At 35.9% G+C, this 27,542-nt stretch overlaps 1 protein-coding gene across 1 annotated transcript in view; it reads right to left on the reverse strand.

The window, feature by feature from the left end:
* The window catches only part of LOC149537216 (Tyrosyl-tRNA synthetase, class Ib, bacterial/mitochondrial), a 74,718-nt gene extending 48,037 nt beyond the window's left edge, over positions 1-26,681 (reverse strand). Inside the window, exons 1-3 of the mRNA XM_089807374.1 lie at positions 26,354-26,681; positions 26,109-26,256; positions 10,180-10,463 (exon numbers count right to left, since the gene is read on the reverse strand). Of these exons, the coding sequence (XP_089663500.1) occupies positions 10,180-10,463; positions 26,109-26,256; positions 26,354-26,493 (572 nt within the window). The 5' untranslated portion in view covers positions 26,494-26,681. The remainder of the gene's footprint in view (positions 1-10,179; positions 10,464-26,108; positions 26,257-26,353) is intronic.
* Between the last annotated feature and the right edge of the window lie 861 nt (positions 26,682-27,542).

A 27,542-nucleotide genomic window follows, 5' to 3' on the forward strand; every position in this document is an offset into this window, starting at 1 on the left:
AAACAGTCATGATGACATGTTCAAGTCCACAGGTTAGTACAGTCAGTACGAATTAAGTTATGGACAAATTACCAGTTACAACAGTATACAGGCAGAACAGAGCAAGACAGAGAAATGGGTATTTTGGGTTAAGGAATTATTTTGTTTACTTAACCAGTATACACTCTACAAAATAATTACTTGACCAATTCTTACCTGAAGAAAAAAGAGAAAGCTTTTACCTGGCGAAATTGAACAATCTATCATGTATGTCTTTAGATGGTGCTCTAAATATTGGTACACACCTATGTGCCTTTAATTTTAAGTTTTATCTGCCAAGACATGGATTACAGTAAAGGATTTGCAGACAGAATCTTGGAGATGGAAAAACAGTTCTCATGTATATCTCACCTAGAAAAGTATAAGGAAGATTGTTCAAGTGAGGATGAAATTCAGAGGAAAAGTCATTCAAGGCTTACGGTGTCACAAGTCTCAACTTTAGTCTTGAACTTGAGCATAGATGGAGTTCAAGAAGATGGTTCAAACCTTGTTGAACCTGATTATTTGAATCAGTTGGATCATCCCATGTCTCCTATAAATTGGTCTAAGCCAGAAATGGATGACATTATGTAGAGATCACAAAACATTCTCGAGTATACCAAGGCATGGTTTAAACAAAAGAAAACCAAGTCTTCTCAATCTCAAATTGAGATCATGAGTCAAGCATCCCCCTCTTCCTCAAGTGCTAATCTAATATGTTCTACTAGATCTGAAGATCGGAAGGAGGATTCGAAAACTGTGACCTCTAAACCAGCCCCTACCCGAACCATTAATCAAAGAACGAGGTCCAAGTCCAGGCTTAACAAACAAAACATCATGTCAACCTCTCAACAAACTAGGATAGTTTTGGACTAGGTGCAAGGAGAAGATTCAACCGGTGAGGACCAACAACTTCAGGCCAACCTTGATAGAGTATTGCAAGTTCTGGACTCATTAAACACACCTAAAAGGGATCGGCAAGTGTTGAACATACCCAAACTGTACCTAATTGGTTATCTAGTTCAGTGAACAGAAAAAGAAGTCTCATTCCAGTCATAGTCCCTGCTATAGACATGGCAAAGAAATATGCAGCCAAGACCCCAAAAGCCAAAAAGGATGAAAAATTCTGCTCGGTTGATAACAGATACCAAAACTGGAGAGGTGACAACTGAGGTTGCCTTATATAAGCCTAAAGATGCTTCTGCTGATCTGGATGTTGGGGATTTTGAAATCTGCAAGGTGAGTTTAGGAGTGTTGAACAGAGAGACTAAAGAACACTGGCTCAATGAATCCACTCAACATATGTTGATTCAATCTCGGAAAGACGACAGGGACAAGAGAGAAATGAAACAAGTGATCAATTATATGGCAGAATACATCAATTCATTTGATGGTTCAAGTGTATTGCCTTTCGTTCAAACCACTCAAGGTTTTGACCCTTCTTTTGAGAGTAAAAGGCTACTGAACCAAGTGCAACATGTGAGAACCTTGGTATCTGTGCGGGAAGAATGGATAGATGAAGTGATTCAAAAAAGTAAAGAATTCTTCCAACAGTATGTTGTAATTTTCAATGAAAGTGACACGTTGTTGAATGAATTGAAAGCTCAAGTACCTGCTTGGGAAACAGAGGAAAGCAAATGGGCACCAGTTGTCACCCAAATTTCAGATGCTCAAGAATATGGCCTAAAGAAGTTCTTTGCTGAGAACTCCTTCAAGACAGTGGATATTGGTGTGTTATATGTGATCAAGGGAAACATGATCTATAGATGCTCAAATTGCTGAGGTGCGATAACCAATTCACATAACATCGAAGCTGAAATTAAACGTATGTACACAAGGTTCACTAAAGACATGGAAGCTACAAGCCCAAGTAGTGCAGTTCAATTTGATGCTGCTAACCCTGATATTGGTCCTCTCTTCAAGCTATTTGAAGCTTATCTCAAGGCAATCAAGGAGATGAATGTTTTTACATCATCAGAACTCATTAAAGTAGCACAAGTCAACTCTGTATTGTCCCGTTGCATGGTTCATTTGCCAAAATATATTAATCGACTCAACATAATGAGATGGGATAGTAACATGTGGAAAGCATGAATTCAGAACCTGACAGGAATTCGTGGGTGTCTATTGCAGATAAAAATTAGCCCAGGATTCAGGTGGTAATGAAGAGCAAACAGGGAACGTGAGTGAAAGTCACGGTTCGCCAGCCTAGATAGCTTCTTTTCGGATTTTCGTTGTTTCTAGACTTTGGACATGCTTGTGCTTGTTGAACTTTATGTTCTTATAACTGTTTGTTAACCGTCGAGGGTGGTTGGGTTTTCAGGGAGACCCCCTCTGACGTTTAGTATTTAAGACATATCTAAATAATGAAAAAGGGGAAGGATAGGAGTAAATAAATATGCTACTTTTCGACTTTGTGTTAGTATAAAAACTGAATGTTATCTTTCTGAAATGGCATGAATGAAATAGAACAATATTTAGTATCATATTCGGTTTGCAGTTTAATCTATGAATTATTACACATTGGGTGATTTATCAAAGTTGAATTAAAGTATTTGAATCGTAAATTGAATATTGAAGTATTTTTGTGTAAATATTTCTTTGAGGATTCATTGAATCAGCTTTATTCATCTTTTAAAATTTTGACTTCAAGCATGTTGTTGTTCTTCACTAAACTTATCTGGTAGTAAAGGAGTCCATGCGCTGCTTTGATTCGATGTTATTTACTCAGAAATATAACCTATTGTAAACCGCTTGTCAAAGAACAAGTTGAGTTGCCTTTGCTTTGTTTTCGGGTTACAAACAAACCATATGGTGAACTTGAAAAGATATCCTAAATCTTGTAGGGAGCTGTACCTAGTGAAAATTCAGAGGAAAGATAGTTTCTTGAATCTTTCCAACTGTAGTGATTGACATATGATTTCCTAATGTGGGTACAAAGTCAAGTAGGAAGACAAATATGCTCGCCAACAGATTGTAAATACGAACTTGAGTGAAAGTGTTAGTGGCATAATGCGATATTGATGTAATGATCTATGACGTGAATTCTAACATATGATCAGAGCAATGCAAATTTTATGATGAGCAGAAAAGACAATATCAGATATGCAAGATATCAACAGCAGTAAAGAGGTTTTTGTATCTATCTCGTTGTATTGAAGGAACTATATTGTATATTGCATGTTTGGGCAGTGGACTCATCTTTCATACATTTTGTATTTGTATATAGCAACTCCTAACAGGGTCAAAGCTTCCAACAAGGCCTAGTCCTCTATCAAGAACCGAGACACTAAACGAATGCAATAGTCTCTTAACCGGATCAATATCTTTCACAAGATACTATTGATTAGTAGATCATTTTCTGGGTACCATCCCCACCAGGGTTTTCCATTGGCCAAAGTTTCCCTAGTTAACAAAATATGTGTTATGAGTTCTCTTATTGCATGGTTATGTTTACTCTTTAGCATAGTTAGTTTGCTTTCATATGCAAGTTATAAGATTGTTGATAATATACAGTTTTGGGCTAAAGTTTGTAAAATACTGATTCCCCACCCCCCCACCCCAATCCTCTCAGTATTTCCTATTTCTAATAGACTAAGTCTCAAATGTTTAACACTCTGAACATACTGAACATGTTGAACATGTTGAACTAGTTCAAAGTGTTCAACTAGTTCAACCCATTCGATAAAGAAGTAATGAATCTTTGGGGACAAGTCATTGGTTTAATCCATTTCTGAGTTCGCAAAGACGTGAACTGCTCAAACCCATTAAACCAATTCAAGAAGTTCACAACGGACAAATTATTCTGTGTTCACATTGAAGCCACTTATTAAAAGGAAGTTTCGCCACCCCTTATCTCGTCCAGTCATATGTTTTGTTGAGTGAAGCATACGCTAATGCACTGAACAACTTGCACACATTGAACCCATTGAACTGGTTCAAATAGTTCACGTAATTCAATATGTTCAATAGTTCCTTGTGAAAAAGATATAAAGGATATGAAGAAGGTACTAAGTGATGTGACTAGCAGCAGTGAACACCCATTCATCATATTTGAACATTGAACCTTATTGGCTACCTCGTGTGAAATGACAAGTAAATATGATTAAATATGCTCACGAATACTCAATTTTGTGTTTAATGCTCCATTATTATTGCATGGCATACTATTTAGTTGCATAAATATACTCGCCCAGCATTAGGTATTAAGTATCCTGCAAGAAGAGCTTGGTTGTACAGGTAACTGGAGTTTGGACAAAGTGGTAGCGAGGTTTAGCTGCTTACAAAGGCAAGTTGCTAATTACTTTTTTTCAGCCTTCAAGAATCTATATTACAATCGAATTTTATTGGGTTTGTTTGCTTCCCTTTTGAAACAAAGATGAGGACAACTTTCCAAATCTTTGAAAATGCCTCCAGTCTGGTGTGTAATACCCCAGAACGCAGAGATACCAACTGACTCTGTTTTGATTTACATGATTTTGTAGAACAGGCCAGAAACCCTGCAACGGCTTCTTCATGCGCATCATAATGAAGAGGGAAATCGTTGAAGCCACAGCTTTTCCGACATCAATAATTTGCCCAGAATTGGTTCAAAAGTGTATAGATAGATATGACCCCAAGGAAAGGTGCATTATGAATGTTGATGGTGTGGTACTGCCCCCAATCAATAGAGAGACCATTACAACAGCTCTGAAAATTCTTGTCAGGGACGAGTGTTCTGAATTTAGAGTTTCCTCCCCTTGGGCACAGTTTTCCCAAAACAAACAATTATATAGGACTGTGATTGCCAGGAACTGATTAATTGCGGCAGAAAGAGGTGGTTCAAGGTTACCAAGGCCCCTTATCCCCGAGCATATGAAAATCTACATCAAAGACTTGGGAAACCTATTAAATAGGGTCATGGGAGCAAAAGTTAAAGGAGTGAATTTGATAAGGATGTTAGTTTATGAAATAGTGGAAACTTTATTTCCCTTCCTCTATTGTTCCTCTAATAACCTCATCTCATAATTTTCATCTTACAAGTTCCAACCTTTATCTCCCTCTCTTAAATGTCTGGATTTTGAGGTTGCAATTTTTATGGGTTTATTTCCTAATTTTTGTAGTGTGCCTTATTTTAAATATTGTAACATTAATTGCCTTGTAATAATCCCAATGGGTTATAACTTCAACTCTGAATGTTTGACATTTTGTCAAACACTTTGCATGCAAGCTCTGACATCACTGTAAGGAGCCTTGCTAGCTCTGCTACCATGGTAAGAACCATTGCAGGTTCCAACTCAAATTTCTAGCCTACCAACACTTACAAATTTTGTCAGACAGTAGCCATGCAACCTCTATGTACGCTGGTCTGAGTTTTCAGTCTCATTTGTTTGCTTTAAAGGGTAACAAATATGACTTAAATGCTTGCAAAAATAGCTCAACAATGACCAAGCAAAGAACACGTGGCAATGGCAACTACTTATGGTCGTTTCAAATGCATGTATCAGAATTTTTACATGAAAATTTAAATGTACACCTACAGCCAAGAAGCATTTTAACAAACACTTGGCATGAAAAAGACTCAATTTGATTCTGAACAATTAATGAACTTGGTAATGACGTTGAGATCTTCCATTAACTTTCAGCAATCCCAAACATGTGACTGGGTTTGGATGCACCCTTTCAGCACAAAAACGGTCCCTAAGTGTGATCGCAACCCATGAAATATCCAAACACTGCCTCTAGACATTAATCGTAGCTCTGCTCCAAAACCCACACTGCCAATACTAGATTACTAGATGCCCACATGACTGAAAACTTGATCAGAATCAGCCTCTAATGCACAGACTTCCTAGCCACCCAAATGCACAATGAGTAGCAGCAATTTTGGTCAATCAGTGGCATGGATCAATCGAAACTAAACCCCTGTGGAGATCGCAGCAGTGTATCCACACAAACAGGCACAATTCATTGGCAAAAATGAACCAATACAAAGTGTACGTAATTCTGAGAGGAATGTACACTTCCTTTAGCACTCAAACTTCTCAAAACCCTTTTCAGCATCAAATTCACAAAATAACTTCTTTATGAATCTTTTCACTTAAAAGATAAATAATGCATTTGCCTTTTGGTTGCACCTTTTGAATTTGAAATAATATAAAATAATAACTCATTTACTCCAATACTTTAATTAATTCCTTTGCATAGGCTTCCATTAATTAACTGAATAAATGGCCCCTTCCAATGATGGCTCAACCTCAATTTAAGTGAAATTATGAAGTTATATTATAACTTTAAAATAACTCATTTAATGATTTAAAAATAACTTGGCCACTAAAATAATAATAATAACTCCCAAAGTACTTATCCTTTTAATATACTGTCTGAAACAGGAGTCACACCTATTATTTCCTCATGTGACCACACCTATTATTTCCTCATGTGACCAAATGCACTTTCCAAAAATAGAGAGGGTCCCTCTCAATCATCACCAAACTTAACATAAATAGTAAGTACATGAAACTAAGTTCAAATGAAGTCCTATCTAAGCCAAATGAAGACCAAACTAGAACATTTTGATTTGTGGACAAGACAAGACCCTCCCATAACCAAGCCTTTGCCTCAGAAGTCCCTCTATCCACAATAATTAGCTTATGGTGGTCAATTATAAGCTAACCCCACTGAAAAACAAGAAGGAATTAAAATGGGGACCTTACATGCCTTCTCTGTACTTCTTGCGTCTTATATCCCATCTTTTTAAATTTAAAAATTGAATTTACCATTTTCATTTTTTACATTTTTTGTTTATTTTTGTCACTTCTTGGCATCTATTGTTTATATTTTTCTATCTTGCCATCATCTTATCAATCTGCACTCAATATCCTGATAATAGGTCAGAAGCATGATCCAAAACATTCACAAAATATGAAATGAACCAAGGATTTTCCTTTGACAGATTAACAGTTTTAAACCAACACATGCATGTAATAAGTTCTTAACAGCATTAGTTAAACCATGACATTTGTATTCCTGACCACTAAGATCAGAGAATATACTCAACTTTGCATGTAAATCTTAGTCTATTAACCATTAGAATGGATCAAACACTGATAATCAGAAACAATTTCCAATACTGCTGATTTCTGGAATATAAACTGATATATGCCAAAGCAATTCACAAATGATATCGTCCACACTATTATTTACTTGCATAATAAGTCTATTATGTTTTATGAAAGCAGATTACAATCAAGACACTATGAACCACAGGTCACAAAAACTTCAAGAAGAACTCAATTGCAACAATTACACTCTCAGAGGAGTGGTTACAGTACTTTGCTGGCAGATTTTATGTAGCAAGTTAATTGTGAGTGAAATCATGACCGATCTGCTCCAATAGTCAAAAACCTATTATCTGTATCTGCAGGTTGGTAAAGCCAGATTGCTATAGGGTTAATATTTTTGGCAAAATGGTCATCGCTTCCCTCCGGATTAATGACAAGGGACTAACTGCCTCCTGTGGATTCTATAAGTCTAGTGGTTGTATCAGGTACCAACAGGTCAATCTTTTCGTACAATGGCAACCACACTTGTAATAATTGGTATCAAAGTCTAGTTCCTCAAAAGAAGTCTTACAGCTTGAGGAGGATCCTGATGAATGCAAGCAGCTTACAAAGGAATTTTGAAGTGACACTTCAGGACTTGGATAAAGCGAATGCAGATAAAAAAAGATTGAAATGCAAACTTAAAGATGTGGAAGATTATATCAAAAGACTCAAGAAGCAGATTGATATTTCAAGAGTCGAAAGGAAGCAATTGGTTGAGCAAATGAAAGATGAACCTAAGATAGTTGAGATTGAACCTACATCAGATCTGGATGAGAAACTTCAGAAAGAAAAAGAGTCTCTTCAGCATGAAGATGAGATCACTACACTTTCAGATGGACAAAGAGATTGAGCAAGGGGAAAAAGATAGAAAACGACTTGAAGAAAACTTGAATATCAAATCTAATGAATGTCATGATTTAAATACTCAGCTTGGAAAGCTAAAGATGGAACTTGAAGACTCAAGCTCTAACCATCAGGAACTTGAAAGGTACAACAATATTATCAGTGAGCTTGTTGAAACAAAGATGAATCTTGAAAACCTCTATTCAAGCATTGATAAACTTGATGAGCAGTTGCAACAACAGAAGCCTAAGGGAGATATGACAGGACTAGGTTACAACAGTGCTGCAAGTTCAAAGGTAGCAGAGGAAAGGACAATGCAAGATGCTACTCAAACACCTACTCAGAATGAGACACCTAGAAAGCAGATCAGGAAGATTAAAGGCAGATGTTTTGCATGCAAAACTTATGGTCACATGAAGAAAGATTGCAAAGGTAATATTGATCCTAAGCCATTTATTGGGTATTCTTTCAATTGTTTTCTATATGGGCACAAGTCACATGAATGCAGATCTAAGTCAATTCATCAGGAGTTGCATGTTATAAGTGCAACATTTTTTGGCATATTGCAAGGGAATGCAGATTACAAGTCAATCAAGATGTCCAAGGTATGGAAATTCAGTTGTCACTTGTTATAAATTTAATAACCTGGATTATACAGCTAGATATTGTAGATCCAATGGATTTGATTATTATAGGAAAGCACCAAATAGTGGAAGGGGCAATTATAATGGAAGAAGGAACAATGGATCTAATCAGTCAGAGTATAAGGTAATCTCAGTGATACATTTGTGAAGGAAGGTGTTGGCTTTCTGAGGATCACTGCAAATGTACTGAGCACTGCCATTGTATGTGGTATGTGTTTTCCAAATGTAACAATCACTTACATTTATATTGAATTAAAGCCATGAACGGATTCGTTAATCAGATAATTAATATAATAATATATTTAATCATATATATAAGGATAGTTAAAGATAGTCTTCTTCACTACAACTTGGGTTGGTGCAGCAACCTCTTGAATTAACCAGGAACTGTTCTAAAAGAAAGGTGCTCAAGAAGGGATTTCATCCTAACTGTAGCCTTCTCTAACTGGAGTTTTCATCCCAGTTGAGAAATGAATATGCCCTGTGCAAAGTCGGAATTGTATGAAACGATCCCTGAGAGGTCATTGTACTTTTATACCCAAATGGTGATACCAAAACCCCAAATACCTGTACAAAAATTGGCCACCAGGAAAAAGAAGAATAGGCCCCGGGCATAAACAAAAAATTTATTATTATTTAATATTTATCAAAGAATAATTAATCTTATTATTCCATTATTTAATTTTATATATTTATTAATTAGTATATTTTTAACACATAAGCTGAGAGCTGGCCAGCCCAGCTAGATAGGGGAGATAACAAAATAAATGTACAATTTTTACCAAAAGCTTAGCTCTATCTACAGAGAGAGCACCATTAGTTATATGCACTTTTTAAGATTTGAAGATATAAGTATCAATAACATGTACGAATGTTGAGAATTTGGAACCTCATTTTCCATAGATGACAAAAAAAACATCTCTTATAATACAAGAGATACATTAGTTGCCTCTGTGAACTACTCATTAGAGGTCTATTTGTAATTTAAAAAAATTTATCATTGGTTAACAAACTTTACTATGGTGTTGAATCTTTGATTCTTTTGAAATGGCACCATCAAGGGGTTTTAGCTCTGCTTCTATCAGTGGATACCTTTTATTGTTTATGTATTGAAATTTAACTAATACTCGAACCATCACGTGCATAGATGGTAACATGGATCTAGCAAATGAACAACTGTTAAAATACAAGAGGACCATCAGTTGTCTATGTGAACTACTTGTGAAGGATCTTTTGTAGTTTAGACTAACACTTGGTTTATGAACTTCATTATGCTTTTGAAATTACACCACAAGAGGGTTTGTGCTATACTTCTATGAATGGGTACAATTTGGTTTATAGAGAGGCAGTGAACTTATTCTCAACATCACATGCCTATCATCAGTTCTTGCCCTTAAGCTCTGTTTGAGAGTATGAATGAAGATAACTGTTCTAATCTTGTTTTTAATCATTTCCAGATTAAACTGTGTATGAAAATTTTGAAAATGGGTGACACTAATAGAAATGAAAACATGTTTTACTTGTAATCTACTTTCCAAGAAAAGAATTTCTTTACCGTCTGAAATCCATATCTAAGCATATATTCTTACCTTAAAATCCTTGGGAGCTTATTGTTTCGCGCAACTTCCATGACAAGTGGCCAATACTCATGTGCTCGTAAGTTGATCTCATCCGATGACCACAGAAATTGCACTCTGTCAATCTTCATACCAACTGATTTCCAGATTTCAATCATGTACTGACCTACAGTCCTAATTTTTTTCAGATCACCTCCCATCTTATTATTTAGCTGCGCAAACCAATCAGCAATCCATATTTTCATAATGCAGCCAGCATCTGTCAGCTTATTTACATTTATTGCTTTCATGACTCCCTGCAATAAAAATTAACTTAACCATAAGAAGTGGCTACTCCTCAAAGCCAAAAAATACTAAATATAGATATCATCAAAAACCTTCTCAATGTAATATCCACAACAGAAAAAAATTGATTATGATAAAATAAACACTACAATTCTTAAGCTAATGCTCAGACCCACATGAATCTACTTTCCAACGTAAACTGAAATACCAGCAAAGAGTTATCAAAATTCTATATATACTATGCCCCCAATTTTGACAATTTGACAATCAAAACAAAAAGAAACTTCACCAAAATGAACATACAGATAAATATAACAAATGGCATCATTTGCATGGCCTGTAGCTGCTGTTAGGAAAATGGTATCTAAGATTGTGATCAAAAAAGGTTATTGTTGATAAATGAGGATTTCAAAGTGGGGATACACCCCTTGTGAGGTGTAGTGGGCATGGCAACCCTGGCAGAGGCTCAAGGGCAGCACCCCTAAAAGCCACATTTTAAATATAATTTAACATTGTCAATCTTGACCATTTATCATTAGGTCATAAATCTAATAATGGATATTATGTGTTCTTTGCTTGCCCTAGAAGGCAACCCTGTTACATGAAGGCATTAAATTAAAGTCGTGTTGTGATAAATTGTAAGAGTCTGGCAGCTGTTGAGTAGCATCTAGATCTCCAGTGATCATAGCTGTTGAGCTTGCTGCTACTAGTAAATTCCAATACCATGTGGCCCCTAATTTTAAATTATTTAATGACAGTTACGATAGATTTTGACAGGTTGTCATAGTGAGAGCTATGTTCTAATTTTAGTTAGAAATCTTGCATCAGCCATTTTGGTGAGCATCTTCGAAGGGAAATTAATAAAAATCATTATTTATGTACTTTTCCCAAAAACAGGCTGTTTGAATTTGCACCTATATATATATATATATATATATATTTTTATTTTTTTTTTTTTCTTATAAAAAATCTACTACAATTTGTTTGGACACTTATGTTCAACAAATAATCTTATATGGATAAAAACTCATTGATGATTAGTGATCAGTGGACAGCCCATTCAAAAAATTAAAAAACTCAACAGCCATCAGACTCTCCAAAAATTAATTGGCAATTTAATATGTTAATTGATGATTGAAAATATTCAAATAAGCCATATCAATGATATCATATATGTCTATGCTCATGACTCCCATGAAAATCATCACAATTACTAAATTACAAAATGAAGTTCATGAATCATGATTCAATGTACATCAATAATCAGAAGGATTATCAAAAAAATCATCTATTGAATTTTCGGCAAATGCAAGTTCAAGATCATTATCATCATTTAAACCCAAAGCAGTGCCACTTGCACCAGATGCACCGTGTGATATGCCGTCATCATCAAGGGAAATTAATAAAAAAACATTATTGATGTATTTTTCCCAAAAAGGGATTGTTTAAATTTGATCCTATATATATCAAGAAAGGGGGAAGGGAAAAGTTTAAACCTTCATATATATATATATATATATATATATATATATATTATTAAAGTAAAATCTCTCTAATTTTGTTTCTCTCTCTTCTATAGATTTACTTCTATTTCTGAAGGTCAATCTTCTTCTATGTTTTCATATTCTCTCTCTGTTCAATATGGAAATTTCCTCTCTCTTCAGAATGTTTCTATTTCTCTCTTTGTTAGTTATAGAAACATTCTTGTGTATACTTGTATATATAGATCATTTATGATCGCTGTTTAATAACAAATTAATTATTTGACCATAATATCGTATCAAAGCTATTGTTTTCGAAAAATATAATTTTATTATTGAAATTTTCTAATTAATTTTTTCGAAATAAGTTTTGAATATCTATAATTCTTCATGAAATTTTTATACTCTTATATTTTCAAAATCTTTGCTTGAGTGTGTTGATTTTTTGTTTTTGCAGGAATTCAATTTTTTGTGTGAGCTTGTTTTTCTGCAATTTCGTGGCCTTCTTTGGCATTCTCGACCTTTTTTTTTCTGCACATCTTCTGCAAGGGGTGGCATCTAGGGTGTTTTAAACCCTTCCTCTCTGATTTTTGTCCAGCAATTTCATTTTCCACCACTTTTTTACAGTCAAATCTGCCATTTTTTGGTTTTTCAAAAATGGCTAGGGTTTCCTACAAAACTCTCAGATTATTTGTCATTTTGAAAAATGTTTTGCAGATTTTCGGTGGGTTTTTGTAGATCTCAATTGGATTGGACTCCGTTTGTTTTGGGTGCATTGTTTTTCGTGCCTCAATTTTTGAGCCAACAGATTCAAAATATAATTTCAAATTCTTTCTGGGTTTTTTGAGCTCTCTTCTAGGTGTCCTTTCATTTTTTGTGGGTCTTCTGTCAATCTACCTCAAAGTTTGTGCCTTCTCAGATATTCATTTATTTTGCATTAAAAACGTGCCATGACATCTATCACCAAACTTCTCTTGGAAGGCAATAAACAATTTAACGGAAAGAACTACAAAACCTGAAAGCAAAGAATGATGATGATCTTCAAGTACAGTGGCCTTGAGGTGCTTGTTCTAGGTACTGAGACTCAGCCTACCACAGTCAATGCTACACAGACCAATTTTGCAAAACACGCAAAGCTCACTGATCAATCTGAGACTGCCTTTTACGCCTTTTGAGGATTCTCTTGCAAATTTTTTGTTTTGAAGTTAGAATGACCATTAAGGGAGGGTATTAGAGTAAAATCTTTCTAATTTTGTTTCTCTCTCTTTCGTAAATTTACTTCTATTTCTAATGGTCACTATTCTTCTATGTTTCCAATTCTCTCTCTGTTCAATATGGAAATTTTCTCTTCAGAATGTTTCTATTTCTCTCTTTTTGTTCGTTATAGAAACATTCTTGTGTATACTTGCATACATAAATCATTTATGATCTCTGTTTAATAACACATTCATTATATATATACATACATATATATATATATACAAATATATATATTCTTCTCAAAACTCTACCAAAATTTGTTTAGACACTAATGTTCAATAAATAATTTTATATGGACAAAAACCCATTAATGATTAGTGATTGGTGGACAAAAGCCCATTCAAAAAACTCAAAAACTCAATAGCCATCACACTCTCCAAATATTAAATGGTTATTTAATATATAAATTGATGGTTGAAAATATTCAAATAAGTCATATCAATGATATCATATATGTCTATGCTCATGATTTACATGAAAATCATTACAATTATTGAATTACAAAATGTAGTTCATGAATCATGATTCAATTGTCATCAATCATCAAAAAGGATTATAGAAAAAATCATCTATTGGATTTTCAGCGACTGCAAGTTCAAGATAATTATCATCATTTAAACCCAAAGCAGATTCACTCGCACTAGATGCACCATGTAGTATGTCATCATCATCATCCACGTCTTCCATAGTCTTTCTAGCAAGATCCCGAACGGTTGCATCCATGTTGGTAGACTCGGGTGCTACCTCTCAAAGCTTTCTTGCCCCTTGTTTGTATTGGGGAATCTAGTGTGATTGAAGATGCCAATTGGGATGAATATATATCTAGTCTTCAGCAATTTTTGCATCCAACCGGTTACGCTTCACTTAGTAGATAAAGAAACATGTACTCTGATTCCGTTCAGCGACAAAAGAACTTGTGACCTAGAGAGAAAACCAACAAATTAAAAAATTAAAAACGAACGAGAAATTCAAGAATATAAATGTTAAATTTTGAAATACAAGTGACTAGAAAAAAAATTACTTGTGACAGGATCTTTAACTGCAAGAGGCTGGAGGTACATATAATCTTGAACACTGAAGTGCCACCATACAATAGCATCCATTTTAGATTGATCTTTAACATCACAAGGGGTATGATTTCTTCCTAAGACAAACAATCCAAATTATTGCCTAACACTTGTCTCCACTTCTAGATCTTTGATAAGTCTACTAAATGCTCATTTGTACCCATTAGCAAATTCTTTATCTCTATATGGTAGTACTCTCCCTCACATAGAAAGTATAGAATTGTTATTGTACTTCAGAGATAGGGCATATGCAAGAAGGAGCAATGGCGTGATCTTGTTCCAATGACAAAGAACGATGCTTTTACCCTTTTGTAAGAGGTGTAGTCAAAATCATTCTCTCTTTTGTATTACCACTTTAATTTTCTCCAACATCGTGCTCATGCTATCATTTTATCCCCCAAGCATGGTTCATCTATATCAGCAAATTGAAGCATAGAAATGATAGGTTTGGTGAATTCCAATACATATTCCACACGAACCCACCAATCATTATCCAAGATCAATGACTTGACCTTTTGGGTCCTCTTTGAATTTGACTACTTCCATATACCCCATTGGTTGCTAATAATTGTTTGACCCAATACATCTCACACATTCACAAGTCATCTCAAAACAATCGTATGAGATGCAAAGCAAGCCTCAGAAACCTAAAAACATGTTACTAGTAAGTTAATAACACAAAAAGAAAATTTATTCGATTATGTAAAACATGACATAAATGAAACTAAATTACTTAAATTTACCTTCAAGAATTCCAATCTTGAGAAAGTTCTGAAAATTGCTTGACATATAATGGTTAGTCACAAACATCTGGGTCTCCTTAGCGTCTTGATATATTTCTTTCACCTACTCTATTCGGGTGCCAATTGCTTGCTTCACCAAATTGAGAGAGTGCACGATGCACTATGTCCAAAACTTGTGCTCATATCTTGCCTCAACCAAAGCATCAGCAGCCCTACAAACTTTTGCATGTTCCCTAATTACTTGGACCACATTTTCATCACCCATCATCTCTATAGAGTCTATGAGAATCCTAGAAATGAATTTGCATCTTTGACTTCCCCTTCAAAATCAACCACCCTAAAAAACATTGCTCCCTTGGAGGGCATTCTAAAAACATTTATCAATGGACAGTTTTTGTAATCTTTCCGTTCATTAGAAACAAGGGATACACCTGTTTCAATCCAAATCTCTAATTGGTTTCAGTTGGGCTCTACAGATTTCTTCTCTCTTATGCGATAAGGTAGCACGCATCTTTTCATACCTAGGACTTGTGAAACCAAGAGACGCACTATTTATTGTTGACGCCACTATTTATCGTTGACACCATGTCTCGCCAATATGGTGATATCACCAAGTTGAATGGAAGATTATTAGTAGAGGTAATGTGCAATTCTTCCTTCAGCAATGTCTTGTGCATCTATTATAAACGCCCTCTCCAATGGACCTCTCTTGTGGGGGAATGTCTTCTTCATCTTCATCCTCTGTAAAGGGAATAGGCAAGAAGGGTTGTTTAGAGACCACAAATATATTAGAGGATAAATTTTCAATGTTTTTTTCTTTCCAGAAGTATAAGAACTTTGTTTTCCCTTTGCAACCAATTTTTCAGCATCTTCTTATTCTTTTATAAATCTCACTATTTCTACAAGAGAAACCCTTCTTATCTAAGGCCTCACACTTATTGATCCCTTTACCACCAAGGCCCATGAATGAAGTTTGACACGGTAATAAGAGCTATTATATAGTACATTACAAAAATTACACATCAAAATAAATCCCCCATCTCCAAGAACTTAAGAAATTATTGTGTTATGTCTCCATAAAGGAGATCCTTTATCAATTTTAACTCTTTGACTTCCCTTCACACCCACTAAACTTTGACTAATAGCCATTGTTGCAATTTATAAAAAAATGAAAAAAATAACCTACTTGAAAAAATCCATCAATTGAGAAAAATTATCAAAAGACTAAAAAATACGATTTAAATGCTTATCTTAGACACTTAAATCTCCTATGGAAGTTATTTTGCACTCCACAATCAATCTCCTTCAAAAAGAAACACCTAACTTCAAAATGCCAAAATGGAGAGAAAATATGTTGAGAGCAAAATAAGACGTAAAATGATATGTTTTTCTTTTCGAAGACCTAGAGACCTCTGAAAGGGCTAGTTTAGGGTTGAGAAATGGAAGAAAATCGCTTTTATATTGAGCTTAATTGCATGCAAATGCACAACATGCCCTTGGATGTGGGTTGGGTGCACATAGGGTGCACTTGGATGCACAAGGCCACTCATCCTAGCACACCCAACACACATCTGCACTTGATGCAAGCTTGCAAGATGTGCATCCTACATATTAGATTTTTTGTTGAAAATATATTAAACATTTAAAAAGCTTTAAAATGAATATTAATCATATGGTCCTAAATATTAAATATTAAATAATTTATTTTCCAATCTCCTTAGACCACTAAAAATTTGGGATGAGTAATTTTTCCACAAAATCAAATTAATTAAAAACTAGACATGACACTCAATCTAGAATCCTTTTCATTTCAATATACATAGTTGTCTATTGTAATTTTTATTTATTTGGACAATAGTATTTGATACGTGTAATAATATTTAAAAAGTAAGTAGATTGTCAGTTGAAACTTTATCACCTCTGCTACCCGTAAACCTTATTTACATTTATCAACTATTGCTTCAATTTACCACCCCTACAATAAACAAAAGGACTAAGAAATTTGCAAACTCCATCATAACAGTGTATTCATGCCCTCGACTAAATACAAACATTTTTTTTTTATAGATTCAATATAGTTCATGGACCCTCATTTACAACTAAATAAAATTGTCATTATCATTGCCTTGCTAACAACACAAGACCAAGCAACCTTGATACTTCATATTTGATCGACCAACATTAACACAAAATTAAGAAACTCCACACCCTACAAACATTGCTTATTTCTTCACCTTTGGTGGCTTCGTTGAGCGATTAACCCAACAATCTCATGGCTTGAACCATGGCCCTTTCTTTTTGCATTACTCGCTATCATTTACACTTAGCACATGACCTCTCATTCCCGAAGAAAATCTTTGCAGGTGTCCCAACCTATTTGGTCTTCAATCCTCCTTTCCTACTTTCTCGTTTTTGCACTCCAAATGATAAAGGGTCAAATGGAGCCTTTGTTGCTTTTGATCTCTCGCCAATCTCCATACTTTACATTGAAACCCTTACCCAAAATCATTGCAGCCAACAATGGCTTCAACCTACATATCCATTCATCTTCTATACACTTCATCACCCACTCCACTTCCTCCTTCATCCCCAACTCCAAAAAAACATGGACAGAATATTTGCATTTAGAAGGTATCAATGGTTGGACTACATAGATTCCTTGCCCAACAAAATGTCAACAATCTACAAATAGATAGGTTCTTGAATCTTAAAAGGTCCCCACTGTCGCCTCTCTTATGTATGCGCCAAAAACAAGAGTTGATATTAGACTATGATGAGAGTGAATTCAGTCTCCATTGTTCTCCTCCAACTTCAACTCCTACCAAAGGCCACCACCTTTCTTCAACAAGGTTTGCTCTACTCAATTTATGCATTGCTAGAAAATGTGATGTTTCCCACATAAATCAATCACCCCACTATAGTCTTGTTGTGACCTTTTCACACCATCGCCCCATTGCAAATAAGGACCCTGCCTTTTTGCTTTTGCAGTTAGTGGTTGCAGGTGTGGGGTAAATTGGCAACATTTTGAGGAGTGTTGCAAGTCCTTAGTAAGGTAAGTATTTTCAATTTAAGCATCAAGTAGAAGCTTCAATTGGACAAATTGGTATGTCCAAGCCTTAGAAAGAGGAAGCAAGTGGTTCTCCAACTTGATCCAATCACTATCAAGAACATCAAATTGTCGATCAAGTTTGGGTGAACAATCAAGAAAATATGAAGGTTGGATTGAGGATGACCCAGGAAATAGCATAGAATTTATGGAGTTTGGGTGAGCATAAAATTGAATCTTCACTTAGCCATGTTAAGAATGTTCAAGTCAAGCCCAAGGGCTTGACTAATTTAACCGAGTCAAGTCAAGACACTAAGTCTAAACTAAGACAAGATCCAAAATCCAAACATTAAGTGTTTGATCAAATTTCAACTTGCAAGATCAAAGTTCAAACTCAATGCACAACCAATTCCACATTGAAAGTACAAGGCAAAATGCCCGACCAAGGGGCAAATATTGATTTGACCAGCCAAGGTACACGCACTAATGCCCAACAAGAGGGCAAATTCTGCTCCAAATCCATGTATTTCACCCAACATTAAGATAAAGTTTGCTCCAAAGTACCTTGTAAAGTGCCCAACACACATGCAAATTCTGACTTGAACAACAGCAAGTGCAAGAGAAAGCACCCAACTACGTTACAATTTCCAACCTAAACTTATAATGAAAAGCACCAGGCAAATTTTGCTCCAAATCCATGTGTTTTTCCCAACACTTATACAAAATCTGCTCCAAAGTACCTTGTAAAGTGCCTACCACACGTGTGAATTCTGACTTCAACAAGGGCAAGTGCAAGTGAAAGTGCCCAACTACCTTATGATTTCTGACTTCAAATGATAATGGAAAGCGCCCAAGTGGGGCAATTTTGGGCCTCAACAAGGCAAGATTGAGTAAGACATGTATAAGTGCCCAATGAACATGTAATTTGTGACCTAAAGTACCATGCACTGTGCCCAACATGAGGCTAATTTCCAACCTGAAATGCAAGGCATTCTGCCCAATCAAGGCGCATTTTATTCCAAATTCCAACCTGAAATGAGCAACGTATTGCACCCAATTCCAATGAGATTTTGGAATGATTAAGTGCTCCAAGCCAAAAGGCTGGTCAATCCCTACGATGATTGTTCAGATTCAATCAAAAAAACATTAAAATCATTTGAAATCAGATCAAGAAAAAAATTAAGGCCTAGGTGATTGCAAGGTTTGAATTTAGTATGGTCAAAGGAGTCAGGCCTAAAAGAGGCTGTGAGTTGCCAATTTGCGTGAAAGCTCAAAATCTGAAAGTGAAGGGCCTTCTTAGGGTCCAAAATAATTTGAGGTTTGAATTGATCCACTTGAAATTCATTGTCGTCAAGCAAGGTAAATGATGGTAGAGGGTTGTGAATGTATTTCCAAAGGAAGATTTAGAATGAGGATTGAGTTTTATAACTGAATTGTTTAAATCTGAAGTCTTCATTTTACTTAGATATAATCAGGTTTTAAAGTAAAGGTTCAATCTTTCATGTTGAATTCAAGGCTATGCTCAGAGAGAACATCTTCATCAAGAATTTGGATTTTTTGTAATAACCTTTTAACTTGATATGAACAATGTAAATTTCAAATGTTTAACAAAATGATGTTTTGTAAGGTGAAATGAGAGGCCAAGCATGGAAGACAAGGTTCAAGTTTTAAAGATCAAGTGGAGATAGCAAGGAGCTAAGCGGCACACATGCAAGCATGATTTCAACACCAAAGACAACATGGAGACCTCGGGCATCATCAAACAAGTTGTTCATCAAGAAAAGAACGTGCTTCCAAGTTAAAAATCAAGTCAAGGTGCAGATCCTAGATCAAGTTCCAAACATCAAAATGAAACTCAGAGAGCAAATTGCACAAAGAAAGTGATCAAGTCAAAGATAAATGAAATCATTACAAACTTGAATTTCCTTCAGAACTCCAAGTTCAGTTAAAAGGTTCAACTACATGGAACACTTACATCACTTCTACAAGTTTGTGAAGATGAAGCAGTCACGAGTAGGGGCCATCATCATCAATCCAAAGATGGAAAATGTCAAGTATCAAGAGATATTGATGAAGTGTATAAGACAAGCATGGTGAGGTGGCACCCACTCATCTTCAGCCAATCAAAAAATTCCAATTTCACATGTCCAAGAGTATCCAATCAGATTATTACAACTGTATGCATGGAGTCCACTTGAAGTCTTCACCTAGCTTATTTTCTTATTGGTCTATAAAAGCTATGTAAAATTCTTATTGGCCCACAAGGTGGTGTTCATACGAAATTGGGGAGCATTTAATGCTTGTAGCTGGTAGTTACATTAGGGCTGTGTTGGCTTAATCTCAATCATTCCAAATCAGTAAGAGCCATTCATTGTAATTGAGCTTCATGTATAAGGCAAGGCCTTATCATTTGTAAAAGAAAGACTTGAGAGATTGTTGCAAAAATGTTAGCAAAATTATTTCTTCTTCATTGTTACTATCATGGGGAATGTTTGTGAAGCTTTGGAGTATTGCATGGTTTCTACATTTCCTCACTTCGATTAGAATTTGATTAATGTTGAATAGAAGTAGATCAGTGTTACCCCAAGTTTTTGGGATGGGGACGGCAAGGGATTGGGGGACGAATTTTCGGGACAGCAAATATTTTTGCGAAATTTGGGGATGGCTATATAGATATAGGGAAAATTTATATTATATAGGGAAATTTCCATATATAAATCACATTCATTTGAAAACATTGATAAAGTATGCCATTTAAACATCATAGAACCTTAACATACAACATTTCAATAGTCAAACTCAATGCTCAATATGCATTCATAATTCCGAATTATTGTTAATATGCATATAACATTAAAATAATATCCCAAAGAACATAATTCAGAATTCATTGTCAATAGCAACAAGCACAATAGCCCACCCTCCAAATTAAAACACACTGCTATCATTTAATTCTAAAACTACACCTCCAGCTCATTGTAAGTGGACTAATCTTAATACAAACAGGTCTGCTATACAATTCCAATCATGATATAGATCTGTTACAATAAGATGGTACCTTAAAACAGCCTCCAATATTCACCCAATTGTCGACAAAGGACCCAAACCCAACCAAACACTGATGTATTGCTACAAAATGACATAAAGATGCATTTTCCAGGTCTGCAATGCACTTTCTAGATTTTCCCAACACCTTGCAAACAGTGTGTTATATGATTCTAAGCATGTAGCATTACTGCAACAACATTCTTAATGTAATGTTGTCAAATGCTAATCAAAGGACATCAAATAGCAATAAGCATGTTAAGGTGAATTTGGAAGGAGGGGCCAACTTTAAAAAATATATATTAAAAAAGTGCACCTATCCCATCGGAAACGCTCGTCCGTCTCAAGGACTTCTAAGGCATCCACAAGGCATCTCCAACCTTCCCTAAGACATACAAGGGTCCCCAAAAAACTTCCCAAAGTCCCCAAGTTGTCAGGAGGTTTCCTGTGAATTTTTTTAAAAGGGGGCCAGGTTGGGGACGTCCCAAAGTCCCCAAAATATTTCCAGTACCCAGGGTATTTTAGGTCAAGGACACGTCCTCGAGTAACACCGAAGTAGATGAATGGAAGATATTGTTGTTGGTGAATAATGGTGAGACTGGTGTCCATACCTTTTGATACTTGTTGATTGCAAGTATTAGTGTAAGGTTAGTATGGGCCTTATTGCAAACATTTAACTTCAATAGAACATGTTCATTTGGATTGCACCATCATTGAGTATCTAAATGAGTTCCGAAAATATGAAAGTTATCTACACATCCTTAAAAAAACACCCTCCTAGCAAAGACAGGTTGAGTTTCACCTCATCATCAATAGTCTCTTACATTGTAGAGTTAACCTACCTTTCTAAACCCTTTACCTCTTTGCAATTTGTTTTATAGATGCAGTTAAAGAGCCTACATTGTTAAATCATTTGCATTTGCCAAGTTGATATCCATTGAATGAATAGTGTAGGTCCCTTTATGATACCCAACATATCACATCATTACAACTGAATTAAGCCCACAATAAGAAGAAACCTTGAGGTTGTCTTAGTTGATCACATAAGCATATACATTGTTTAGCATCTAAGCTTCCTTATTCAAGAGCAGATTTGATATTTGGTGTTCATCCTAAAATATTAAGTGTTTCATCCTAAATGTTGTAAGTGGTCATAAAACTCGCATGAACAAGTCCCATCACCTCAATAGCCTGTGCTTCAATGATATCACCCTAGCGTTGGGAACATATAGAAACTCCCCCCCACTAATTCCAAATCCCTAATATCCTCCTAAACATCCTCCCTTAATAACCATACAGTTTCAAGCAAAGTGGTCTTAACCATGGAGAAAACTCCATAGTTAAGTGCGCTCAGGCTGAAGTAGTACTAGGATGGGTGACCCTGTGCTTCACATCTGTGAGCATCACCTAGACGCAATGAGTACTAAGTGTTTCAATCATTCTCATAAGAGATTAGTTCTTGTGGACCACTACTCATGAAAAATGGATCAATGAGTTTAACTCAATAAATTAAATAGTTAAATCCTAATAGAGATATCGCAACTTGACTTGCCGTGGAAAATATCTCCTACTTATCAATCTTTAAAAGTATTTAAAAATTTACAAGTTAATTTTATATATTTATTCAAATTCCATGCTATTTTGTCTCCATTAATCAAGCCGTTAACTATTATCATTAAATCCCCCTCTAGATGAACTTTTTCAGCTGAAAGACGCTTCGCCATTGTTAACTATTTGCAATGCCACCTAAGCCTTTGTTTTATTATTTGTCCCATCGTGAAACCTTTTTTATCACATTGCCACTATGTTCCCAGAATTGTCCCTCGCCACAAACCTTTCCCTAGAGGGCCCTAGATTACTTTTCAGCACCCCTAAGAAGTTCACTTTGAGCCACCCAAAACTCCAGTTTCATCCATTCACTCACTTTGTCAACCTAAGAAACTAGATTAGCCCAATGAGGCTTGTTAACAAGTAATTCTATTGCATATTGTTGATTACTAGTATCAGATGCATTTTGGAATATTGAAGTTTAACTTTTGTCTCATTTTTTTGTCAAATTCTTTTATGTTTTATTTATTTTAGATTTCATTATTGCAGGCAGCTTGACAAGAACATTGGTACATATTGTGTATAGTTCAGCACAAACTACAGTGAGTTTTGATTAGGTTGCTAGACTTTTTTCAATTAAGTTTGATTGGTAGGAAAAAGCCTCGTCAAAGATAACCTTTGATGATAACCTTGCATATTCAATAGCTCGTCCATGTTACAAAAACATCAAGTTACAAGCCTACAATAAGCTACATCGATCAAAAAATAATAATTGTGATATTTGAATCTATAGCTAATTATGCATTACTAATACAATATGTTAGTCAACTGTGTTCTCATAGAGCCAGAATATATATTACACTTTCCTAACCCCAATGTGAAAAAATGAACTTTGGACCTGATGCATGTCAACATTGGTGATCTCAACATATATTGCATGAGTAGCAGAGTTGGCTTGGGCCTTGGGTTTGCTCCCCAATGGTCTCAAGTTCGACTCCTAGCCTCGGGCTCACCCAATGCACCTAACTTGCAGGCGGCTTGGTACATCCCCAGAGGATTAGTCTCACCCCAGCTCACCCCTTCCCGAACCCAATTTGGCAACAAATAAGACCAAGATAAGGCAGGGTGGATGTTGGGCTGAGTTGCAAGATACCTCTGGCACAACCACAAAAACATTGGTGAACTTGACATAGCGGAGTCAAGAAAGTTTTGGGTACTTTTTGCTGTTTGGTTGATTAGAATCTCATTCAGAAATCATCAGTAAACAAAGTGCTTCAATCAACACGTATGCTTGGATTGCATCAGTCCAAACTAGCAAAAAGTTAATAGATGATTTCATAGGATAAACATTGAGTTTCAGTTGATTGGAATATTCGTCATCCTATGAGTGATTTGCAGAATACTTGAAGAATTAAATTTGTCTAGAATTGACATATTTGACTCAGGAAGAAAATGTTTTACTCTTTTCTGAGCCTCCATGATTCCTGACCAACCACAATGGCACCTGCTATGTAGTGTCTGCAGTCTTAGGTTAAGATATTGGTCTACAAATCTGCCACAATTCTATTTTCCTTAGGCTTACACAAAAGCAAAATGGTTGTTGGAAAATATATGAATAAGTACTCTAACACGGATTATCCCTTGAGCACTTAGCCATTTAAGCCTCCATTTTTCTGAACTAGATATCTTAGGTGTCATCCTTAGCATCCATGTGTACAACCAATGAAAAACTAGATAGCAGCAAGGACAATTTGAACCATATAAAGGAATGGATTGCTTATCTTGGCTGTCGCTTTTGCGATTGTATGTTCCTCATATGTATGCATTGTATGGGAAAATGCAAGGCTTTAATTGGTTTGTCAAAAATTAAAAACTATTTCTGGTTTCTTTTCACTTGCACCTCCTAATCAAAACACATCTCCAAAAAAACAAATTATAATCAGCACATCCAGCAATTGCACGAATGTCACTGACCACAGACCAAGCAAATCCAGCCACTTGGCACAATGTGGACTACCTGATGACAAGGGGAGTGACCAGCAGTGCAACCAGCAAAAGTCAGTTCCGTCTCTGCATACCTGATATGAGAATTTATTGATCAATCTGGATATTTGCTTGAAAGATCTACACTCAAAAAAGTAAGTCGTCTATTTATCTGTTCCCTCAATCAGTCAAAGTTCTTTTAATATTTACTTTTCTTTTGTAATGTCCCAATTTTGACACAGCGGTCTGTCAATGTGGAAGTAACATAGATGGGCATGTTTGTAGTTCGCATCAGATCGTTAAGACTCAAATAAGTTGGGTGTGCAATCAGTTAGGTTTGGAGTGGGCTGGAATTAGATAGTCGGTTAACTGTTTGGTTTCTCCTATGGTTCAGAACTGAGGACTGGCTTTGACAGTTGACTGTTAAATAACTATCATCAATTGAAGAGAACAGCTCAATAAGTGCTGAAATTCAGGAAAAGATTGCTCAGTTAAGTGCTGAAACTGCCTATGATTGGGGAATCCAGGGAGCACACATGGGTTATAAGAGGCTAGAGGCATGAAGTAAGAAGCAGCAAAACCTTTATAAAAGGTTAGAAATTGAACAAAAATCAAGTTCATTTTCACGACTGTGAAGGACTGTGAAGCTGTGTGCAGCAGCTTTTGGGCATTTAGGGCAGAACCCTTCAGATGTTGCAGCTAAACTTGTTTGGGAACAGAAATTCTCGAACAGTAGATTGAGTTTCAGATTGTTGCCAGGTTCACCAGATGTATTTTGGATTTGCATGTTATGTTCAGTTAGCAGTATCAAACTGTTGAATTCCAATTTGATTGTATGGATTTGAATATAATAAAAAAAAATTAAAATTGTGTTGCTTGAGTATTTTCTACGTTATTATTACTTGTGCTTTTGGTTGAATTTTTACATCTTGGGCTTGACATGGTTATCTACACCAAGGAGATTGAGTGAGTCCCCTGACCATTCAATCAATATTCTTTCCAGTTTATCCGCATGAGGGTGAGTATAAAACAGGTGGAAGTGGCACGCATCAGGCCAGTTTGGATCTATACTGGCACAGGTTAATCACCAATATAGTACCTTATGGAATAATTGAAACTTAAAAAGTAAAACTTGTTTTTTTCCTGATCCAGGCCTAGCTAACTACCAGTTGAGCATGTAAGAACCGAACACCCACATTGTAGGATTTCTAATCATTAATTATATATAATTTTCCAAAAAAAATTACCCCGGATTTCAAACTCATTTCCAAGTCTGGCAGCGAAACAAACTTTGCAAATTTATATGGAGCCGAAGTTCTACAATTTCTTATCTTAAATCATCTCACAAACACTGTATCCTCTAGCAATTATCTATTGGTCAAAAACGATACTAGGTGATCGAGATTTCAAATCCCGTCACCAATGAAAGAAAATTAAAACACAACCCAAAAACCTAAAAGAACTAATATCTGAAAAAACATACCTGAGCAATATGCATCCGACCAGAGGGTTCAAAGCCATCATAGCAAACGGGCTCCTTTTTCTTCTCTAAGAGGGCCAACAGCTCGCTTTCTTGAATGCATTCTTCTCCAACGCTGCGGATCAGATTGAACCTCTCATCCAAGCTAAGGCTGATCCATATAGAAGGACAACACAAGAAAACCTGTCAATCAACCATAACAGAGCAGAAAGTAAAAAGTGTCTATATATACGAAAGCAGCAACAGACCCTGTCGTTGTTGAAGCGTCAGAAGCTGGTAATCCTTCTTCTAGATCAGAAACTGAAAAACTTTCCTTGGGATTTGAAGATGTAGCCTCCGAAGTTGCTTGCTTCTCAGTAGGACAGTTATTTACCGATTCATCTGCCATCGAAGTGAACAATATTCAATTAACTACTCAACAACGAAGGATTCCTGGTTACTCTCGCAGAAAAACTAGACAAAAACCAAATGCTAAGGTCCGGGCGTATCCTTATGTTTCTAGGTTTGTTTCCTGAGTTTTTTCCACTCTTTCTCAGGGATGAACTCTTTAAAGCTCCTATTAGCTGCAATACGATTGGCATTGCCAAGGCCTTCCCCGAATAAATGTAAATTGCCATTTAATTCGACAAATAGTGTTGGAGAAATTTTCAAAGAAAAATGTACGTTTAATCATTTATAATTTTGGGCATTTTTTAAATTCTTTACAAAGTTGTTGAGGGTTCTATTGGTTGTTAGTGGAAAGGGTGAGGAGAATATTTAAATTTGAATATTATAATTAGTTAAAAGTATTTAATATTCTTGACTATTCTCATGTTGATACAAATGGTTGAGGAGGCGAATGCATTCTGTTAGGGTTTTGCATGCAGTAAGGCTTGTTTTTTGAATTCATCTCTACATTTGCACACCATACCACATTTATTGTGGGAGCATTAGGAGGTTTTATTATGGCTCCAGCCAACTTTAGCCTAGTAGCTAATACTGGTGATCGAGTTGCTGTAAGGGATGATCATGGTGTCGCCATAGAACAAATGCCCTCACAAGTTTGTTTAGAAAGTGTTTCAAGTGGTAAGGCCTCCCCTGATATTGTTCTCAACATTCAAGATTTTGATAATGTATGTGAATGGTTAGAGAATTATACTTTGATAGGGTGTTTTGTGGGTAGAACTCCTCTTGAAAGCATGTTTAAAGAACCAAGGCATGGACTCCTCATGGGGTCCATCTTGAAGGCATTCAAAGCCTCACCAAAGGCTTTTTCTTGTTTCAATTTGCTAACCCTTCCCAGGCCGACGCAATTTTAACCACGGGCCCTGGATAGTCAGGTCTTCGTTGCTAGTTTTCCAGTGATGGTCCCACAACTTCTCTATCTCAAGCGACAAGAAGCTGAAGGTCCTTACATGGGTCGAGTTCCTAGGTCTCCCTATGCCATGTTGGTCATTT

Source organism: Cupressus sempervirens, chromosome 10 (assembly GCF_028749045.1).
Source record: "Cupressus sempervirens isolate cs-2001-9-10 chromosome 10, ASM2874904v1, whole genome shotgun sequence".
Taxonomy (NCBI): domain Eukaryota; kingdom Viridiplantae; phylum Streptophyta; class Pinopsida; order Cupressales; family Cupressaceae; genus Cupressus; species Cupressus sempervirens.